The 18,136-nt window shown below is 35.9% G+C and overlaps 1 protein-coding gene across 1 annotated transcript in view; it reads right to left on the reverse strand.

Annotated features, from left to right (window-relative positions):
• Positions 1-18,136, reverse strand: part of CWC27 (CWC27 spliceosome associated cyclophilin) — a 93,356-nt gene that overhangs the window by 18,026 nt on the left and 57,194 nt on the right. Inside the window, exons 11-12 of the mRNA XM_088528476.1 lie at positions 10,118-10,215; positions 345-454 (exon numbers count right to left, since the gene is read on the reverse strand). Of these exons, the coding sequence (XP_088384602.1) occupies positions 345-454; positions 10,118-10,215 (208 nt within the window). The remainder of the gene's footprint in view (positions 1-344; positions 455-10,117; positions 10,216-18,136) is intronic.

Genomic DNA, 18,136 nt, shown 5'->3' on the forward strand with positions numbered 1-18,136 from the left:
CTTGGTAAATGTAATGGAGAATAGCTCTGCATCTCTGCACAGGTAGTTTTTCATTTTTGTTTTTAATGACTACACTGATAGCACTCTGTAGTAGGTTTTGGTCAGGAAACTTAGAGTATAGAAAGGTCCCTTACTTGCATACCTGAGTAATCCAAACAGGGAATCCAAGAGCATGCATCACTTCTCCTCTTTAACATAACAAACAGAAGCAATATTCTTCATTTTATATAAAATAAAATAGAGGAGACACATGAGATTTTTTATTTTTTAAACAATCGAAGAAATAAAGCTTTTCAGAACTCTCTCTTGGTCTTTTTTCCCTACTTAGTTTGCCTAAGTCTTACCTGATCTTCACGAGAGACCCCCTTCTTTGGCTGCTGCTTCCGCTTGTCTTCATATTTCCTCTTCTCTTGAAGGTATTCTTCAACAACACTGCTGGGGACAGGTTCCTCCTCTGAATAAGGAAACACACCTTGTTAAATAAATTGAATTGGGGTTTGTGATTTAATATCATTTTGAAGATCGTGTGTGACCTCTGAAATAAGTATTATTTTGCTATGAGGCAAAATAAAAAAGCAGGATAAAAGAAAAAACACTCTGATGCTAAGATCCAAATTGAGAACTAATCAAATTCCTTCAACAGATTCATCTTAATCTCTGATCACTTTTCTTGAAAAGGTAATTTTGCTTGTCCCCCGTGAAATGACATTTACAGATTTTAAAAAAATATTTCTTTTATCCTATTTTGCCTCTGAAAACTATTGCATTACTACAGCATGAGAAATGTGCTATTTATAAAAGCTTAGTTTCACAGAAGCAGCATCTTTGTTCGCATCTGCTTTGTGTGCATACACAAAGATTACTCAGTGCAATAACTTGAAAAGATTTCATGAGGTAGGAAATTCCTCCTGTGTGATCATAAAAGCTAGGTGGAAACATTCGGGATTCTACTTAGAAAGGGCTCCTTGCTGGTGCCCATGACAATTCATTCTTTTTTCTTTCATATTGACCTTTATGTGGGGAATACACATCCATTCACAATAGCAAAATTTGCTGTCTTATAGCCATATCTCCTATAAGACGAAGGGGCAGATGTCACCTGTCTTGACTTCGAGCATTTGACACACGCACACAGCACCTCTCATAAGCAAGCTACAGAAACACATTCTTGATCAAAACTACCGTAAAGTGAGTGCATGAATGGCTGGGAGAACATAGTGAGCAGTTAATATAGGTTCACAGGCAAAGTAGAAAAGAAAAAAAAAAAAAAAGTGGTGATCCCCTGGAGTTTCTCTCAGGTACAGTAGGATTGGTATTTTCAAGAGTCACCTGGAAAACACAACACAATGTAGCTCTATTAACTTTGAAGGTAATATGAAAGCAAGAGAAACTGAGGGATACAGGCAGACTGAAGAAGAAAACTTCAGGAACTGAAAGAGAGGTTTGAAATGAAACTGGTGAAGATGGCTGAGTCAGGATGAGCACAGAGTAGAAAGCAAGTTGGGGAATGTCAGTCTAAACAGAAACTCGATGGCAGAGCATCTAACGAGGAATAATGAAATATTCCTCTTCTCTGCCAGAAGAAATGGAACAAATAGATAACAACAGTTTCTACCCTCTGGCTCTTTGCTGCAAGAGGCTGTTCCTTACATAGGATTACACAAGACTGATCCTAATGAGAGGTAAATTGTGGTAGAAAGCCAGGCGATCCGGGAAGAAGAAACATTCCATCTGCGCTGACAGATCCAGGATTAAAAGTGTTATGTAAAGTTATCATGTTATGGAGTTAACAGACAAACACACTTTGCATTTGGAGATGTGGATTCCTGCTGATCACCAATACTCCACATCTTTGTTGCAAATTCAATCACTTTTTCATTTTTCTTTCTATACACCATTTCCTATTCCATTTGTCAATCAGGAAAGGACTCTGTAGTAAAAAGTCTATCTGTACTAGCCTCTCTTATATGCTTATATATCTTCATACATACTCATAGTTTCACAAAATATACATTACTATGATAAATAACAGAAATTTAAAAATTGATCAACACTTTCCTTTCAAATTTTCTTCTTCTTAGAATGGTATTACTAACACTCCACATACTGGCTTGGTATCCCTGAAACAAGCTTTTTATATGGTTAATAGATATTTACATGATTGTTATTCTTGATAATGGAGAGAAGAATGAATTCTCCTTTCTGCCTGAGAAACAGCTCTCCAGATGTCCATTCCAAAAGATGAAAAATATCTACAGGAAAAGTTGGAGCAACAGATTTCAGGATGTATAGCCTGATGAAGTATCCATTTAAATCAAACTCTATAAGTTTCTTTTGGATAACAGCTTACAGCTACACAGACAAAAATCTAACTTGGAATCAGAGATTTTCTCTCATTTTTTAATGTTTTTTACAATGATTATAAACACAGCATGTCAGAATAAGAGGAAATAAGTTTGCAGTACTGATATATCAAATATATATTGTTTACACAATTTTATAAATGAAATTGCTTATCAATTAAGATAAATACACTAGATATACGTACTTGAAGAATAACTGAGAAAACATATTAACACAATATTCACAATACTACACAGAGCTCTCCCCGCTTCCTGTTTTCCAGTTGATATATTGGATACAACAGAGACTGAAAAGAAGATTAACAGCAGCAGCAAGATAAGGAAAGAGTAGCCTTCAGATAAACAATTTGAAACAAATTTCTCCCATTCTTAATTTTACTCTCTCTGCTTATAAAAAATCAAATGAAAGATAATCAGATCCACCTGAACTAACTTCAGGTTGATTCTACCAAAATCGTATGCCTTTCATAGAATCATAGAATCATAGAATGCTTAAGGTTGGAAGGGACCTCTAGAGATCATCTAGTCCAACCCCGCTGCACACTCACGGTCACCTAGAGCATGTGGCACAGGACTGCATCCAAGCAGGTTTTTGCTACTCCCAGTTTCGTGTCACCAGCAAACTTGCTGAGGGAGCACTCTGTGCCTTCATCCAGGTCACGGATGAATAAATTGTATGCATCGTATGTACAACCATGTATAGGAAGAATGCTTTAAAAATGCAAACACAGTTTGGGTGGTTACTACTTCTTATCTGCCAGTCAGCATCTCCAGTCCTCTCCAAATCTTCTGCAAAGAAGTCCTTTCTATGAAGGAAAAACTACAGCACTGTAGTATCTTCACATCAAGGCTCAGTTAACTCAAGTTCAGCTTGTTGATCCAGCAGAAGTGTAAGATTATTAAACATGTATTAAAATACGCTCTATGTGTCCCTGACGGAGCAAGGGGGTTGGATTAGATGATCTCTCTTCCAACCTCAGCCACTCTGTGATTCTGTGAAGTCCCAATCTAACAACTGATTAATTTTCTAATGTCAGTTAATTTTCAGCACAGGTTTAGGATTGCTAAAGTCAAAGCTAGTTTATAAATAGGCTTTGGTCCTCTTTTGCAAAAAGAAAGCTAGAGAAAAGAGAAAAGCTACAGAAAGAACACGACTATATTTCATGCAGAAATGATCAAATTTGGATTTCAGAATTTGTAGGAGTTCTCAAGGCTACACCATTCTCTTAAAATCTCTGACTTCAAGAAGTCTTTCTATTCAGCACAGGACTTGCACACATCTTTAAGACCCAAAACACCACCTAAATTTATAATAAAATAAATTGTAGAGTTATTAATCAATATATCAATTAATTAAAATAACAATCTGAAATTGGGATCCTTGATACATTTTGAAGGTTTTCTAAACATTTCAATTTTTTGATTCCCTTACCACAATTAAAAGTGAGGCAGAAAATGCTTCATGCCTCTGGAGGATTTTGCTGTTCATTTCCATGCAAGTTGTCAGGTTTCACTGCTCAGATACTATTTTGTGTCTTATCTGTTTTTTCATGTATGGTAATTAAATTTCATCATCCAAGGATTACCAGACTGTTTAAAAATTGTTCTAACAAGAAAAATTAACTTTCAAATTATTTAAAACTAACATACAGTTAAAAACTGGGCAGATGGTATTTGTCTAAAGACAAATTCATAGAAATATATTTGCAGGTTTACACTATGAAACGTTGAAAAATGTATCTTTTTCAAATATTTGATTAAGTACTTCAAAATGTTGAAGTAATTCAGCACTTAAATTATAATGTTTGATGTAATTTCTGGCATCACAGCAGCAAATGTCACATAAAAGAAAAACATCTTATTTAAAGCAAGGTCATGACAGCAGTCTGGCACAGTCAACAATCTTATTCACAAATTGGAAGGCTGGTTATAATCAAACATGTAAGGAGGGAATTAGATTTTTCTCTCCCTCCTCTTTAAACAATGTAAACACTTAAATTCTCACCCCTAGTCCTCTTTAAATCTGGAATAAATAACTTAAGTAGGCAAATATTTAACATGAGCGATTCCAAGCAGCGATATTAAACGCGATACCAACATCCGTGAGGACGTGCCAGCAGACTGGGAGAGAGGCCCTGCCACCAGGCCGGGCGGCCTGACCTAAGGGCTGTCTTCGCGCTGCTCTCTGGCCCGCAGCGACTCTCAGCTCTCTGCGAGCTCTGGCCGAGACGCGGTGTTTATTAATCAAGCATGGGGTCACGTTAACGCGGTTACAGAGCCTCTGCACTAGTGTTTTTCCGGAGCCAGCCGCAGTAGACGCTGCGCAAGTGTCTGTGCTGTCTGCGTCCACAGAGCCCATGGAGCGGCTCACGGCCCGGCCCTCGCTCCCCCCGAGCACAGGCAGGAACAGTGGAAAAACCTCCCACCGCACACAGCTCTTTCCCCACGGGAGTCTGGTTTATCCAGTGCTGTGTCTCGTCTGTAAACTGATAGCAAACCCATCACAGAGTCAGCAAGCTCCCCTGCGTGGCGACACTTCTGGTGCACCGGTGGAAAGTGGGGCCAGTGAACTAGAAACGAGGTGAACTAAGGGAAACGTCGTAAACCCCTTTAGGTTTTGGGCAACCAGTGTTACTTGCTCAGGCACATCACTTGGTTTTATTAGTTATGTTCTAATATATTCAAATGTATGTTTATTGCCTTATACTCAAAGTGTCTCTGAATTCTTTTCTCTTATTCACTTAAAAATGTGTGTCACAACAAAGGCCTACTTTTCATTCCTTAGGTTTACCATCTGCAAATACTTCAGATTTTACCCCCCTACCACCAATGCTAGAAATTCCTGTAGTAGAATCTAGCACATAGTGTGACATTTACTTTTGCTTCAAGAATTCATAATTTTCTAATACTTATTTTTTTTTCCTGTAGTCATAAGATCCAGTATGAATACTCAGGCCTGTTCGCATTTCTGTAACATATCAATCATGAAATACAAGGCAGGAAAATGACTTTACAGAGACCAAAGCCAAGTTCAAAATACTAGACCATGCTAATATGACAAAAAGTCACAAACATTTACATCTCTAAGAGTTTTCACCATTAGTAGCATCAAGCAAGTTTATAGGTCCTTCCTAATTCAAATCACACTCCTTAAATTAACATTCCATTACACACTACTTATAAGGCAGGAGTATTTTAGGGTAGGAGGCACAATCTTGATCTTAACTTGATCTTCCTCAAAGCTGATTATTCAGAACTTACATGCTCTGCAAGATGAAAGAAAAATATGAATATTGGTCTAGAGTGAAAAGATGATATTCAGAAAACTAGTTTTAGCTCCACCTGAACCATGGTGAAAATAAAAGCTATGCTGTAAGTACGGACACGCACCAACATTCTTAAAATTCAGACAATTATATATATATATTTAAATTTTCTTTTGTGCCTTTGGGCCACCTCTAGTTAATAAGTCTGAAATTCACACAACACAGAAAAACTGTAACTACTTCACTATTAGCCAGTGATACTACAAAATAGGAATAAAAGTGTTGAACCTAGGCCCTGATGTCCTCCCCACATATTTGGGGGATGTTCTGCTTTGGATTCCCAATTGGAGGTCACGAGTCTGTACCTGGAATGTATCTGCCAGTGCAGCTTCATCCAGAAAGCATATCTGATCCTTGGTAAAATACCAGCATGTAGTATCTTTTAGTTAAGATTCCTATTGCAATTTTAACTCTCTCCTGCTGATCTTAAGATCTGCAAGATATTTGGTCTTTTACAAGAAACTGCCTCATCACGCAACTGTTCTCTTACTTTCCATACAAATTAGAAGTTACAATTCAAAAAAAACAAGTTGATCAGTTTGTGACTGACACCTGGAAAATGATATTTGAAATGCAATGGGTAGAATACAAAATCCAAAAGTGATAATATAAAATTATGTACTGAAGAATTTTATATAAACCACAATAATTAATCAAAGGATAGCACAAGCACAACAGAAAAAGAAATCTAACAGGTGTCAATTGATGCTGCCACCAACTGCCATGCTACTGACATCAGCTGAGGTCCGGACAAAAGCAGCCAACAGGAAGACCGTAGATCATCTCATCATGTAATTATTTTAGTATTCAGAATAATTTATACATTATTTACTATCACTATTTACTCATAAATATTAATGCTTGATAATTTTAGGTGGGTTCTGGTTTAGATGATATTGCGATTAAATTCATTTTTCATTAAAATAGAAAGCTTTCCTTTTCCTTGAAAAATCTAAAATATATTTCTGAAATCCTAGTTTTCCTCTATGTCACAAATGTGGTCACAGCATCCCAAGGTGCAGAATGTGTTATTTTTATTCCTAATGCAGTAGAGAGAGGAAAATTACTTAGTAAAGTAATACATTACTGACTAATTTTAGTATACCCACAAAGCTGTTATTTTAATTGCTGAATTTAAAGACCCACAGTGATAATAAATATAAAACTTTTTTGGTAATTTTTCCATCTAGTGATTACTACTATTAAAATTTTGCTCAGGTTCTCTGCCCCATCAAGATATCTGTAGAAGTCATAGCTTACTCTTCTCGATTTACTGAACAGGTTGTGCTCCACAGAAACTTGAAAACTGGAGCACTTAAGCCCATCCTTGCCACGAGGCAGGATCAACTATTTCTAAACCAGTCAGTACTAGAACAGTATTGGTCTAATCTGCTATTAAAAATTCCACTCATGCTCTAGATCATTTATTCCAATACTTAGTTATAACTTTCCTTCAAGAAGACTCCTTTGACATTCAAACTCAATCTCTTTAGCTGCAGTTGAAGCCTGTTATCTCCTGACCTCTCCATGGGGATTACATCAACTAATTCCTCTCCATAGTAGCCTTTAACATTCTTGAAGATCATTAATACACCCCTTTACGAAGTCATCTCCTCTCTAAACTAAACAGTCCCAGTTCTTACAAACTCCCAATGTTATGCTTTCTAGATTATCACTCATCTCTGTTGCTCTGCCACATGCCTTGTCTAAGGTGCCTCATACCTCCCTGTAAAGCACAATAGCCATAACTGGACAAAGTATTCAGGCTGCAGCCCTGCTCAGGTTGAACAGACAGTGACTCTGCCTTGCCCACAACATGCCTCTCATAGGTTTTTTCAGTCCTTCTCAAACACACAGCACTGCCACCTTGCAGTCAGCGAGCTTTTCCTTGTACTTCCCACCTACTGAACTGCTAAATTGGTCCCTAACATCTTGAGTTTGTGCAAATGATAATTTCTAAGCAGAAGTTCCCAAGACAGGGTAAGTCACAGGCACAACAGAAAGAGCTCTTTTCACCCTTGAATCACCCCTTTTTCCTATTCACATGTTCTGTTTGCTTTGACCTGGCTTTTCACTTCTGAACTGTTTCAATCCACCAACCTGGTACGAAGCTATTCTAGGAAAGAGCAAAGGCACAGTTTTGTTTCCATGTTAATCAACTGAATGATATCAGCAAATGGACATAAGCTAGTGCAAGAGAAGGCAACAAGCCACACAGTTCTTCACTCAGACAGCTGCTTGTGAAGCCCACCCTTAGCACACAAGTTTGCACTTTTCTTCATTCAATTTCCCTTTGTTTGCCCCATATATTTTCTGCAGTCTGCAAACTGAACAAAGGTCCATCCTGATCCTAGATCATTAACGACAGACTTCTGTGAGCTCTCTTCCCAGTTTGACGATGATCAGCTGCGAACTACTCCCTTGGAGCATTCTGCTACCCTTTGGTTAACATGAGCATCTCTGGGACTCTTGCTAATGCATCTTGCTAATATCCTTCAGCGACTTTCCTCAAGTTCAAATGATTTTAATGCACCTAACTTATCTAAATAGTCCCTAGTTTGTTTGTTCTGTATCAGAATGCTTACTTCTTTGTCAATGATTGTATGTGACCATATGATCACAGCTGATTGCTACACTGAAAACTAAAAAACATTGCAGCTTGTTTCCTCTCTCTTTAGAATTGGAACAACTTTTCTTTCTCCTCATTCTCTTGTTATTGGACTTAACAGTGATTTCCAAGTAACCATTTTGCGCTTCACCGTTTGCATCTCAATTAGAATCTTTTTTATTGTGTCTTAAGTTTTAGCAAGTGCTAAATTTTACAATTTTATTCAGGTACTCCAAGAACTTGCTGGATAAGATCTTTCCTGTCATATGCTTTTCTCAACAGGTACTAGAGCAGAGCACATCCTGAGCTCTATAACAGTACTGAAAAAAGCAACAGAAGGGTTCTTTTGGCCATTAGATGCCACCTACATTTTTTTCAACAGATTTATCTCTTGTTTGATCTTGTCTGTTATTCATTTCACAGGTGAAATGTCAGCTGAAAACCTGACATATTCCATTCAGTTTTCTCCTTTTTTCTTCTTTTTTTCCCTTACTGCTTGGCCTCGAATAAAAGGTATCTTTCCAAATAACATCATACTGTTAGGTATGAGTATCACTCGAGTATTACTTTAGCCAGTCACTGCACAGGTAGATTTCTCCTAATTACCCTGTAATATCTCCTCTGGAAAAATGGGCAAAAGAACAGAGATGATGCTTAAGCAATGGTACTACAGTTGCCATGCATAGATACTGCTCTGTATCAGAGCAGATACAAATACAACTCTGTATCATTTATGTATCCATATATGTACATAAGTTCTTCTTTCTTTCATTTTTATGCTTTACTTGTAGTTCTCTCTTTAATATGTCCCCAAACTGCCTTCGTTCTTATGAACAAGAGCTTACATTCATTTAGTGACTGAGCATGATTCCTAACACCTTTACAGAGCCACTACTTTGGAAAACATGGTTCCAGTTTTCAAACACAAGTCCTAGATACTGCAATTTTAATTTGTCAAAGTGGTTGTCATTGAATCTCACCCATTACTCAAGGGACTCCACATTATTTCTTAAAAATGATGTTATGTCTTCTATCACCCTTTAAACTGTGTTAACTACATATTTTTTTTCTGGCAATGAATTTGTATTTTCTTCTAGGTTTTTTATACTGTTGAAAATAAGACCAAGGATCCACTCCAGAAATGCGTCCAATAAATCCGAAGTACCTGGAAACTTGCCTATTTTTTTTCAGCTCAGCTAGTAGAGGGTGTTACATCTTCCTACACCCAAATAAGTACCTTACAGACTTAGTAACTTGAGCACAGGTAAAAGGAAATTAAATGTAAAATTTGTCTGACTACAAAGGGTGCATCAAAAGACCTAATTTTGCTAGGGTTTATGGAAAAAAAAAAAAGTGAAACTGGCTTCTTGCATTGCACTCACTGCCTCAGTCATTAAGAAGAACTGTAAAAGTCTTAAGTTAGTAATTGTGTGTGTATTTAAGTACCTTCCACATCAGAATGTCAAGAAGACTTTCCAAGTCAGAGCACATACATACCACTAAAACCCATACCATGATTAAAGTATTTCCAATCTAGCAACTTGCCCAACTGCACATATATTAACTGAAAATGTTTGAAAGAACAAAATATACTTGTATAACTTATTTATATACTAGGATCCCTTCATTATTACCAATCTACAATTTTAAGGAAAATCACTCTTTGGTGGGGGGAAAAAAAAGCTAAGAAAAAAATCTACATTTCAACAATACAGTGATCACATTCACCCACATAGTTGTTCCGTTAAAAACACTAAACAGCTTTAAAACTGGAATGTTAACAGGAAATATACACATAACCTGCTATAATATGCTCTTACCTTCTTTTTCTTTAGATTTTATAGCTCTTTCTTCTTTTCTCTGTTTTGCTTCCAGCAGTTCACGTTTCAGCTGTCGCACTTCTTTCCGTAGCTCCTCACTGCAAAGAGAACAATATTTACATGAATGTAATCTTCTGGGAATGTAAAGCCACTCAGGAGAAACAGAATCAAAGTTAATGGGCAGTAAATCTCTGCTATAAACAAAGGGAATGTACTGACTCACAGATGCTAGGAACTTGGCTTAAAAATCAATTAGAACCTAGAGAAAGTTCATCTTTTCATTAGCAAAGACAGCAAAAGAACATAACAGATGACTTATTTTAAGAGCCCATTAGAAATATGTCAAGGGCATGAATAATAAAACAAAGAACTCCCATTTGTATTTTTAATTTAACATTGTATTATTGTAATATTTAACTATGAAAATCACACAAAGAAGATCTGAAACAGAGACATTGCCAAATAAATACTATATGGATTACAAAGTTTGGTTTACTAAAGTAATAAATCTTAGGATTTTGAATTTATGACATGAATAGAAAATGCAGATGCTGAGTGACTAAGGTAATTATTACCTATGAAAATCAACTCAATTAAAAAAAAAAAACGCTAATAACATTAGAAAGAAGAAACCAGAACACTGCAAGGCAATGTGAGAGTACTAAATGAAACATGTCTTATTCTGTTGTAATGTTATATGAAATAAAAAGCTCTTTATTAAGAGAGGAACTATTTCTTTGCTCTTCTTGTGATAACAAAATTCTGTAGATGTTAAATAGCTGAATGTCTAAACTTGTTCTCCAAAAATTTTAAAACAGTAGGTCAACTCTTGTACAAGGCTGGCAATTAAATTGAAGAAAAAAGTTCTTCCCAAATCTTTGAGGATGACTGTGAGGGTGACAGAGCACTGGAACAGGCTGCCCAGAGAGGCTGGGGAGTCTCCTTCTCTGGAGATCTTCCAAACCCACCTGGATGCCACCTTGTGCCACATACTCTAGGTGTCCCTGCTTGAGCCCTCTCTAGAGGTCGCTTCCAACCTCAATCCTGTGACAGGAACCCCTGGAGATCAGCTGCGCTGCTCAAGCAAATTCAGCTATAGCAGCTGCTGGGGTTTGTGTTCGGGAGCCAAGGAGTGAGTCCAAGGACGGTCACTCTACAAGTTCTAAGTTGTCACACTATGGTTGTTTTACCATTCTGTAGCTCCATGCCATCTTTTTGATTTCCAGTTATATCAGCTAGCATTATGTTTGTTGGTTTCATTGAGGCAACGTAACTACTCAATTTAAATAATTTGAAACAACAGTCTGTCTTCAAATACCCTATTATTTTCTTACAACAGGGCTTATACTTAGGCTTGACTTTTTTTTTCTACTAAAAAAGAATGTCAATGGCTTCTCAGCTGACTTTTGATATAAATCCACGTGCACTGTAAACACTATACCAACTCAAGTATTTTTTATAAATCAAAAAACCTTCAACTCTGCAGTCTTCCGTTCTAAGCTTGTCTTCCCCTCCCTTCAGTGTCCCCAAAAGGTACCAGTCACCTACTATCTATGGAATCACAGTGTCCAGCATTACTTATAACATTAGTCTCTCTCTGTCTGTCTCTTTTTTTTTCCCTTCTGAAGAAAATCCCAAATTAAACATTCTGTTATTACTGGTTAGGACTGAAGCAAAGCTAACTCTTTTACGTCTCTCCAAAACACACCTTTTGCCACTTTTAAATATTGAAATTACATTGGCAGTTCTACAATTCTTCATTCTTCTTCCTTTTTCTTTCCAGTTTTCCAATGCTTATTAAAAATTAATATGAATAGAAAGCATTTATTTTTACCTTTTTTTGGATGTAAGTAGGCTTGTTAACTGGATTTAAAAGATGCTGCCCAACTTCTTTTTAATGGATGTGAAATTTTTATTCCACTCACATTATACTTCTTCTGCATTTCCAATACAGAACTTAAATACCTACTGAATATTTTTAAATTTTCTATATGATGATTTAATTATCTTAATAAATGAATACCTTATATAATTATAATTACATTGTGACCCACTATTTAACATAGGATTTGACCCTTTCCTTTAAAATCTCAACTATTTAAGAAATGTCTCCTTGCTCACTTTAAGCCCCATGGTTATTTAATCAGTATTTCATTGATTCTTTCATTGGCCTTCCTTGTTGGTCTCTGTTTCTCAATTTCACACATTCTTTGCCATATCCTTTTTTGTTTTCACTGATTTGTTATTTCTTTATAGGGAATGTTTCCTCCTCAGCGTGACTTTACTTCACATCATACATACACTCAGAAGTGGTCTGGAAAATCTTTCAAGGGTCTCTTATTGATTCAAGGCAATTTATTTTTTTTCTACTGTTGTTTAGCTTGCCTAAGCATGAATAAGGTCCGCCTGTACTTCTTGTTTCTCATAAGAGAGCTTCCATCTCTCTGCATTTATGTATACCAGTATCACAACTTTGTATTTCAATATATTTTTTTATTTATAGTAGAGTATTATACAGTTATCATTATAAAGTGATGTATTATATGCTTTAGCTTTCTATTTATTTTATTTTGTTTGTATTTTTAAATCATGAATTAATATTTAGTTAATAAAGAATACAGTCAGCTTGAAATTTAGCCAAATATTTTAATTTTAAATGAAACAAACACTACAAGGCTGCAAGTAGTAAGATATCTTCTGAATTTACAGAGTATAACTTTATAATCAGGAAGGAGAAGCTCTCTATCAGACTTGATTTGGGAAGAACAAAGAGAACTGATTATAGAATTAAGCACTAATTGTCATATAGGTACATGTGATCTTATGATTATACTTGCTGTTAACTAACACAAAACTCTCTCTCTTCAAATGCTTGTCTGGTGTTTCTGCACTCATGTACTCATGTACATAAACACAGTAACTAGCTCTATTTATCTAAGCATACAAAATCTATACTTAATGAAATATATGATATGCAGACATAAAATAAGACCTGGTAAGGCACAGTATCTTAATAAAATATGGTTTAGGGAAAAGGTTGTTGCATACACTCAAAAGTGTAATTCAGGCACCTCCACATCCCAACATCATGAAGTCCAGTAGATATCAAAACTCATGTGATGCCTAGATTGACCACAAAAATGCCGGAAATTTCCAACTGTAGCTTTCCATACACATATTTAAGTATATCCCAACTCAAGTCTAAACTCCATCGCAGTTCCGAGTAGTCACCACTATCCCTGTAAACACCACATAGGCCGTAGAGTGGACAAAACTCCATGAAGTTGGGCTAATGCACTTAATTCACTGAACCTGGATATAAGCAATATTAACTGTGGCCACAGTCTTTCAAACCTCAGTTACTCAGAGGATATACAGAGGGCCTCTTACTCAGAAAATTCACTTTGATAAAACGTACATTTTCCAGTGGAGAAACTAATGAGTTCTGAAGAACTGAAAAATGTTCTGGCATGTTCTCCATCACTGGACTTGGTGTTTTTTTTTTTAAAAGGTTTGCTCTAGCTGAAATGCGAATTAATTCAGGGAAGTGTTGTTGTCTGTAACAATGAGGATTAAATTAAATAATTATTTTTAATCTTTCATGATCTTATTTTCCTTCCCTTTTTCCATTACTATAATTACATTATTGTTGCTTTTTAAAGGTCATTTTATTTCATTTTGCCTTTTTTTTTATTTCATTCAGCTCCAGCAGAGGAAAACAACTGAGTAGCTTTAAGAAATTACTTAGTGTTTTTCAAAGTAAAGAAATCAGAACAAGAAAAGAAGAAATACTCTTGTTAATTTTATGAAGTCATTTTCTAGTGTTACAAATAAAAGCATGTCCAGCTTGTCGCATAAAAGTTTAGTTTTCTATATGAACAGCATTCTTCGACACATGTTTTCAAATAGTTTAAATTTTTCCTTACGCTCCTCTCTAGTGCATATTATTCTAAAAAAAAAAAAAAAAAAAAAAAAAAAAAAAAAAAAAAAACATAAGCATATATGATAAAATAAATGAACAGTGAAATACTTCAACACTGTTTACGTGAATCTATAACAGAATGCATGTTAATTTAGCCAGATAAACCCAAATAAAAACACAAACTGTAGAAACACTATCCTTAGATAATATGAATGGAAGACTAATGGACTCTGTCTCCTAATACATGCATTTCTTTTCCTAAATTTATTAATTCCATAAAACCACATTTTGCATTCTCTTTAAGTTTATTCATTTTGCATTCTCTTTAAGTTTATTAAAGATAATTTTTAAAGTGTAGTATACAACCTGCACCCATGATTTATCTATAAGACCATTCTAGAGCTGACATTACTTTAGCATTACATACCTTAGCAGCATTGAAGGATGAAGGGAAAGAATCCCTATTAGGATTGTAGTTTTAATTTCTATAAATATGTCCATGGGAAAAAAGTATATTAGAATGTGTAAATTTGAGAAATAAAATTCTAAGTTAAAATACTAATAGTATATAAAAGAGAAAACTAATGATTAAACAAAACAAAATAAAACCAACATTTCAACGTATAAATAATAATAAAACCAACGTTTCAACATAAAACGTTTGTACAACTGCTGTACAACAGCATTTTTGTAGCTGATATGCAAAATGCTGAAGAATCAAGGGAAATGTTTGCTGCATAACTGGACAGTTTTGATGTGTTTTGAGATATTGCCCCTCCTGCCTGTTGGGGTACCTGTGGAACATACATTCTTGATGTAGAGAGCAAATTCTCACATCTGGCATGTAGATCTAAGACTTTTCTGTGGCTCAAGAATCTTATTTTATCTGGATTACATTACTCTTCATCTCTGGCACTGCAAGAATTTAAGAACTATAAAAATGAGAATGAAAATTATGGGTTTGGAAGATGCACAGCAGCTTCCTGCCAGACGAGTTTTGCTGTAGCATTCTGTGTTCTACAAATGGTACATCACAGTCGTCCCACAAATAAGAAGATAGTATAAAGGCAGTGGAGGTCTTGATATTGGAAATTTATAAACATTTTAATGTAGCTGCAGAGCTGCGTATGCACACATGTAATATCTATCAGCTTCTGGAGAGCGGTGGCACTTGGTGCAACTGGTACTATAATACTTTGAAAGCCTTTTGCACTGGAAGAGTTTATGGATGAATTGCCAATATTTCAATAGTCATAGTTAAAATGCATAAAGATTTCAATGCTGAAATCTAACGTGGTTGGCATGTTTATCAAAGTACACTGGCAACCACTGCCATCTTTCCTTTCAGGAAAAGTGAGCATTAGCAAATGGATTACATAATTAAAGCATCAAATAATTGGTGCTCCATTTTAATGCAATTATGTACACTGGTCTATAAACTGTACGTCAGCAATCTGAGTACTGAGCAATGAATTCTCACAGGCTGAAACAGATTAAGAATGTTATTGTTTTACACTGCTGGGAGAAGCTTAGCAAAACAGCAAGGGCCTGCAGGGTTAGTGCAAAGCATAAATATTTGCAAGAGGCAGCAAAGTATTAAGGGAGAGGCAAGAGCTTTCATTAGGGTAATCAAGACAGATAGGAGGGTAAAAACCCACAGGTTTCAGGGCACATGAGCTCCTCCTTGTCTAGTTTATTTTTCTTCCACAGTCTAATAAAATGTATTAACTTTCCCTACAAAACTTGCTTTGCTTAAATTGTTCAGCCACCAGTTACTCTGCCAGAAATGGCAGATGTATGCAGTAAGACACATATGGAAGCACATACCATAGTTTTAGCTTAAGGCTTTGATTTTATACATGGTTATACACTATCTGTACTTCCATTTTCCTATGGAAGTCTGGAACAGACAGGAACCTAACTTTCCCCAATGAAACAGAAGAACCCAACTTTGGCTAACGCCAGCAACGTTGTTAAACAGAACAGAATGAGCAGCCTGGAGTTCCCAGGAGACTGCCAGCACCTCTCATGCCAAACAACAAGGTACCTATATCTGCTGCAAATGACAAGCTAGTGCATGTGAGAAATGCATTTACCTTTTCCCTAGTTTGAACAGCATGGCACATTGGTGGGTCACTATTGTGCTCTGATTAAAGAGGTTCTCTTCCTCCTCCGTCATTTCCAAAGGAGGGCTTACTGCAAGAATTCTTACTTTGGTCCCTTACTACATGATCTTCTGATATTTTTTACTGGTAAATTTCATCTAATTTCTATTACTTAAGCTACTGAGATCATCCAGTTTTTGTTCAGATATTCCTAAGTATTACTGAAAATAGGAAATAAGAAATATCTTAAGAAACTTGAACCAAACCACTAGCCATTCATTCACTAGAATTTATTTTTAACACATATTTAGTCTAGAAGACAAAAAGATAATTTTAGTTTAAAAAGGCCTAACAATAGGTTAGCTTGGCAGAATCTACTTTAATAAGCTAGTTTAAAATAGATTATTCTTACTTTCTAATCTAGACATTTGTATTTATACTGGTCTACCATCTCAGAGAAAGACTGCCATTCTGAAATAACCAGCCACTCTGAAATTTCAGAAGGGTGGTTTCACTAGATAAGGCAGAGAAGCCCTACCATCAAAGATAAAAGTCCTAAAAGCTTTAGAAGCACCATGAATGCTTTCTGTAAAACAATAAAATTTTTAGATGTTAGGCAAAGCTCATAGAAAGGGGACCAGAAAGCCTAGGATCAAAGAGCATGACTAAAGAGCAAGGTATTATTCAAACCAAGCAGCTTCAAATCTTTAAACTTAAATCTAGGGCTGCCAGTAGAAAAGCAGAAAAGTAGAAAGCAGCATGTTAGAAAATGAATAAAAAAAGCTAAGACAAGTTTTAAAAAAACAAAATAGCTAATATTGAAGTTAAAATGAACGAGCTAAAATAAGAAAATACAAAAGAATGAAAAGGTCACGAGGTCATGTGGGATTAAAGAGAATAATAAAGCAAAACAAAACCGTTGCTGATAAGCGAAATGATTTATTTGTGTCAGCTTTCCCAACAGATGATGCTGGGGAGATAACTCTCTAAGAACCTGCTCTGATTTGGAGATAAAGAGGAGACAATACCAGAGACAGAGGTGTCAGAAGACGAGATACCAAAACCAATCATTAAAAAATGATAAAGCTCCTGAAATACCCACTGGCAGAAGCTCTTCCATAGCTACTTCCACTGACTCCTCTAAAAAAATGCTGCATCGGTTGACCAGATAGCATTAAGTATCCTACCTTTGGAACAAAAGGATGACTAAATGATGGTAAACTTCATGGCAGTCTTTCTGCTAACAGTTTTAAGTAATTAATAACGTAAACACCATCTGATATAGTGAATGCTGTCTCTCTAATTGAATGGTTTATTTTGATGTGTTATGAAGGTGCCAGTGAACAGGGGAAAGGACAACATGCCAAATAGCTTTACATATTCAAAAAAAACTTTTACAATGGGCTTTTAAAACTAGGAGAGAAAGCAATCAATGAGAAAGGGATTGAAAAACAAAACACAGTATGGTGCTGGGGAGAACAGCTAAACTAAGATGAGAGTTAACGATTTTCAGTATCTGCAAAGCTGCATGAAAAGTATGATGGCACCATACCACAGTGGACAAGAAGATGCAAGAGCAGGTCAATCAAGGTGACTTCTCATGCATTTAACTCAAGAGTGGTGAGTGAAATAACCAAAGTCTGGTTCTCAGAAATTCTGATGAAACTCTTAAAAAGAGAGACTAAGAGACTCTTAAAGAAGGAATCTGAGCGACTTTCACACCTTACACATCTCATATAACGGAAGCTCAGAAAAGCCTCTGAGCTATTGATAACTCAGCAACAACCTCTACTAATACACAGACATGGAAAGAAATAAAACAAAATGTCGTAAGTATTAAATTGCTCAGAAATAGTAAAAAGTGTAATAACAAAGGCATTATAATGGCCCTGCAAGTGACAGCAATACTGCTTAATTTAGAATACTATATAGAAAACTGGTCAACCCATGTCAAAATGACCAGCATAATAAAACTGACTCTAAAAAGTATGA

The sequence above is a fragment of the Tinamus guttatus genome, unplaced genomic scaffold (genome assembly GCF_059628265.1).
Source record: "Tinamus guttatus ecotype Peru unplaced genomic scaffold, ASM5962826v1 Tinamus_guttatus_pri_ptg000309l, whole genome shotgun sequence".
Classification (NCBI taxonomy): domain Eukaryota; kingdom Metazoa; phylum Chordata; class Aves; order Tinamiformes; family Tinamidae; genus Tinamus; species Tinamus guttatus.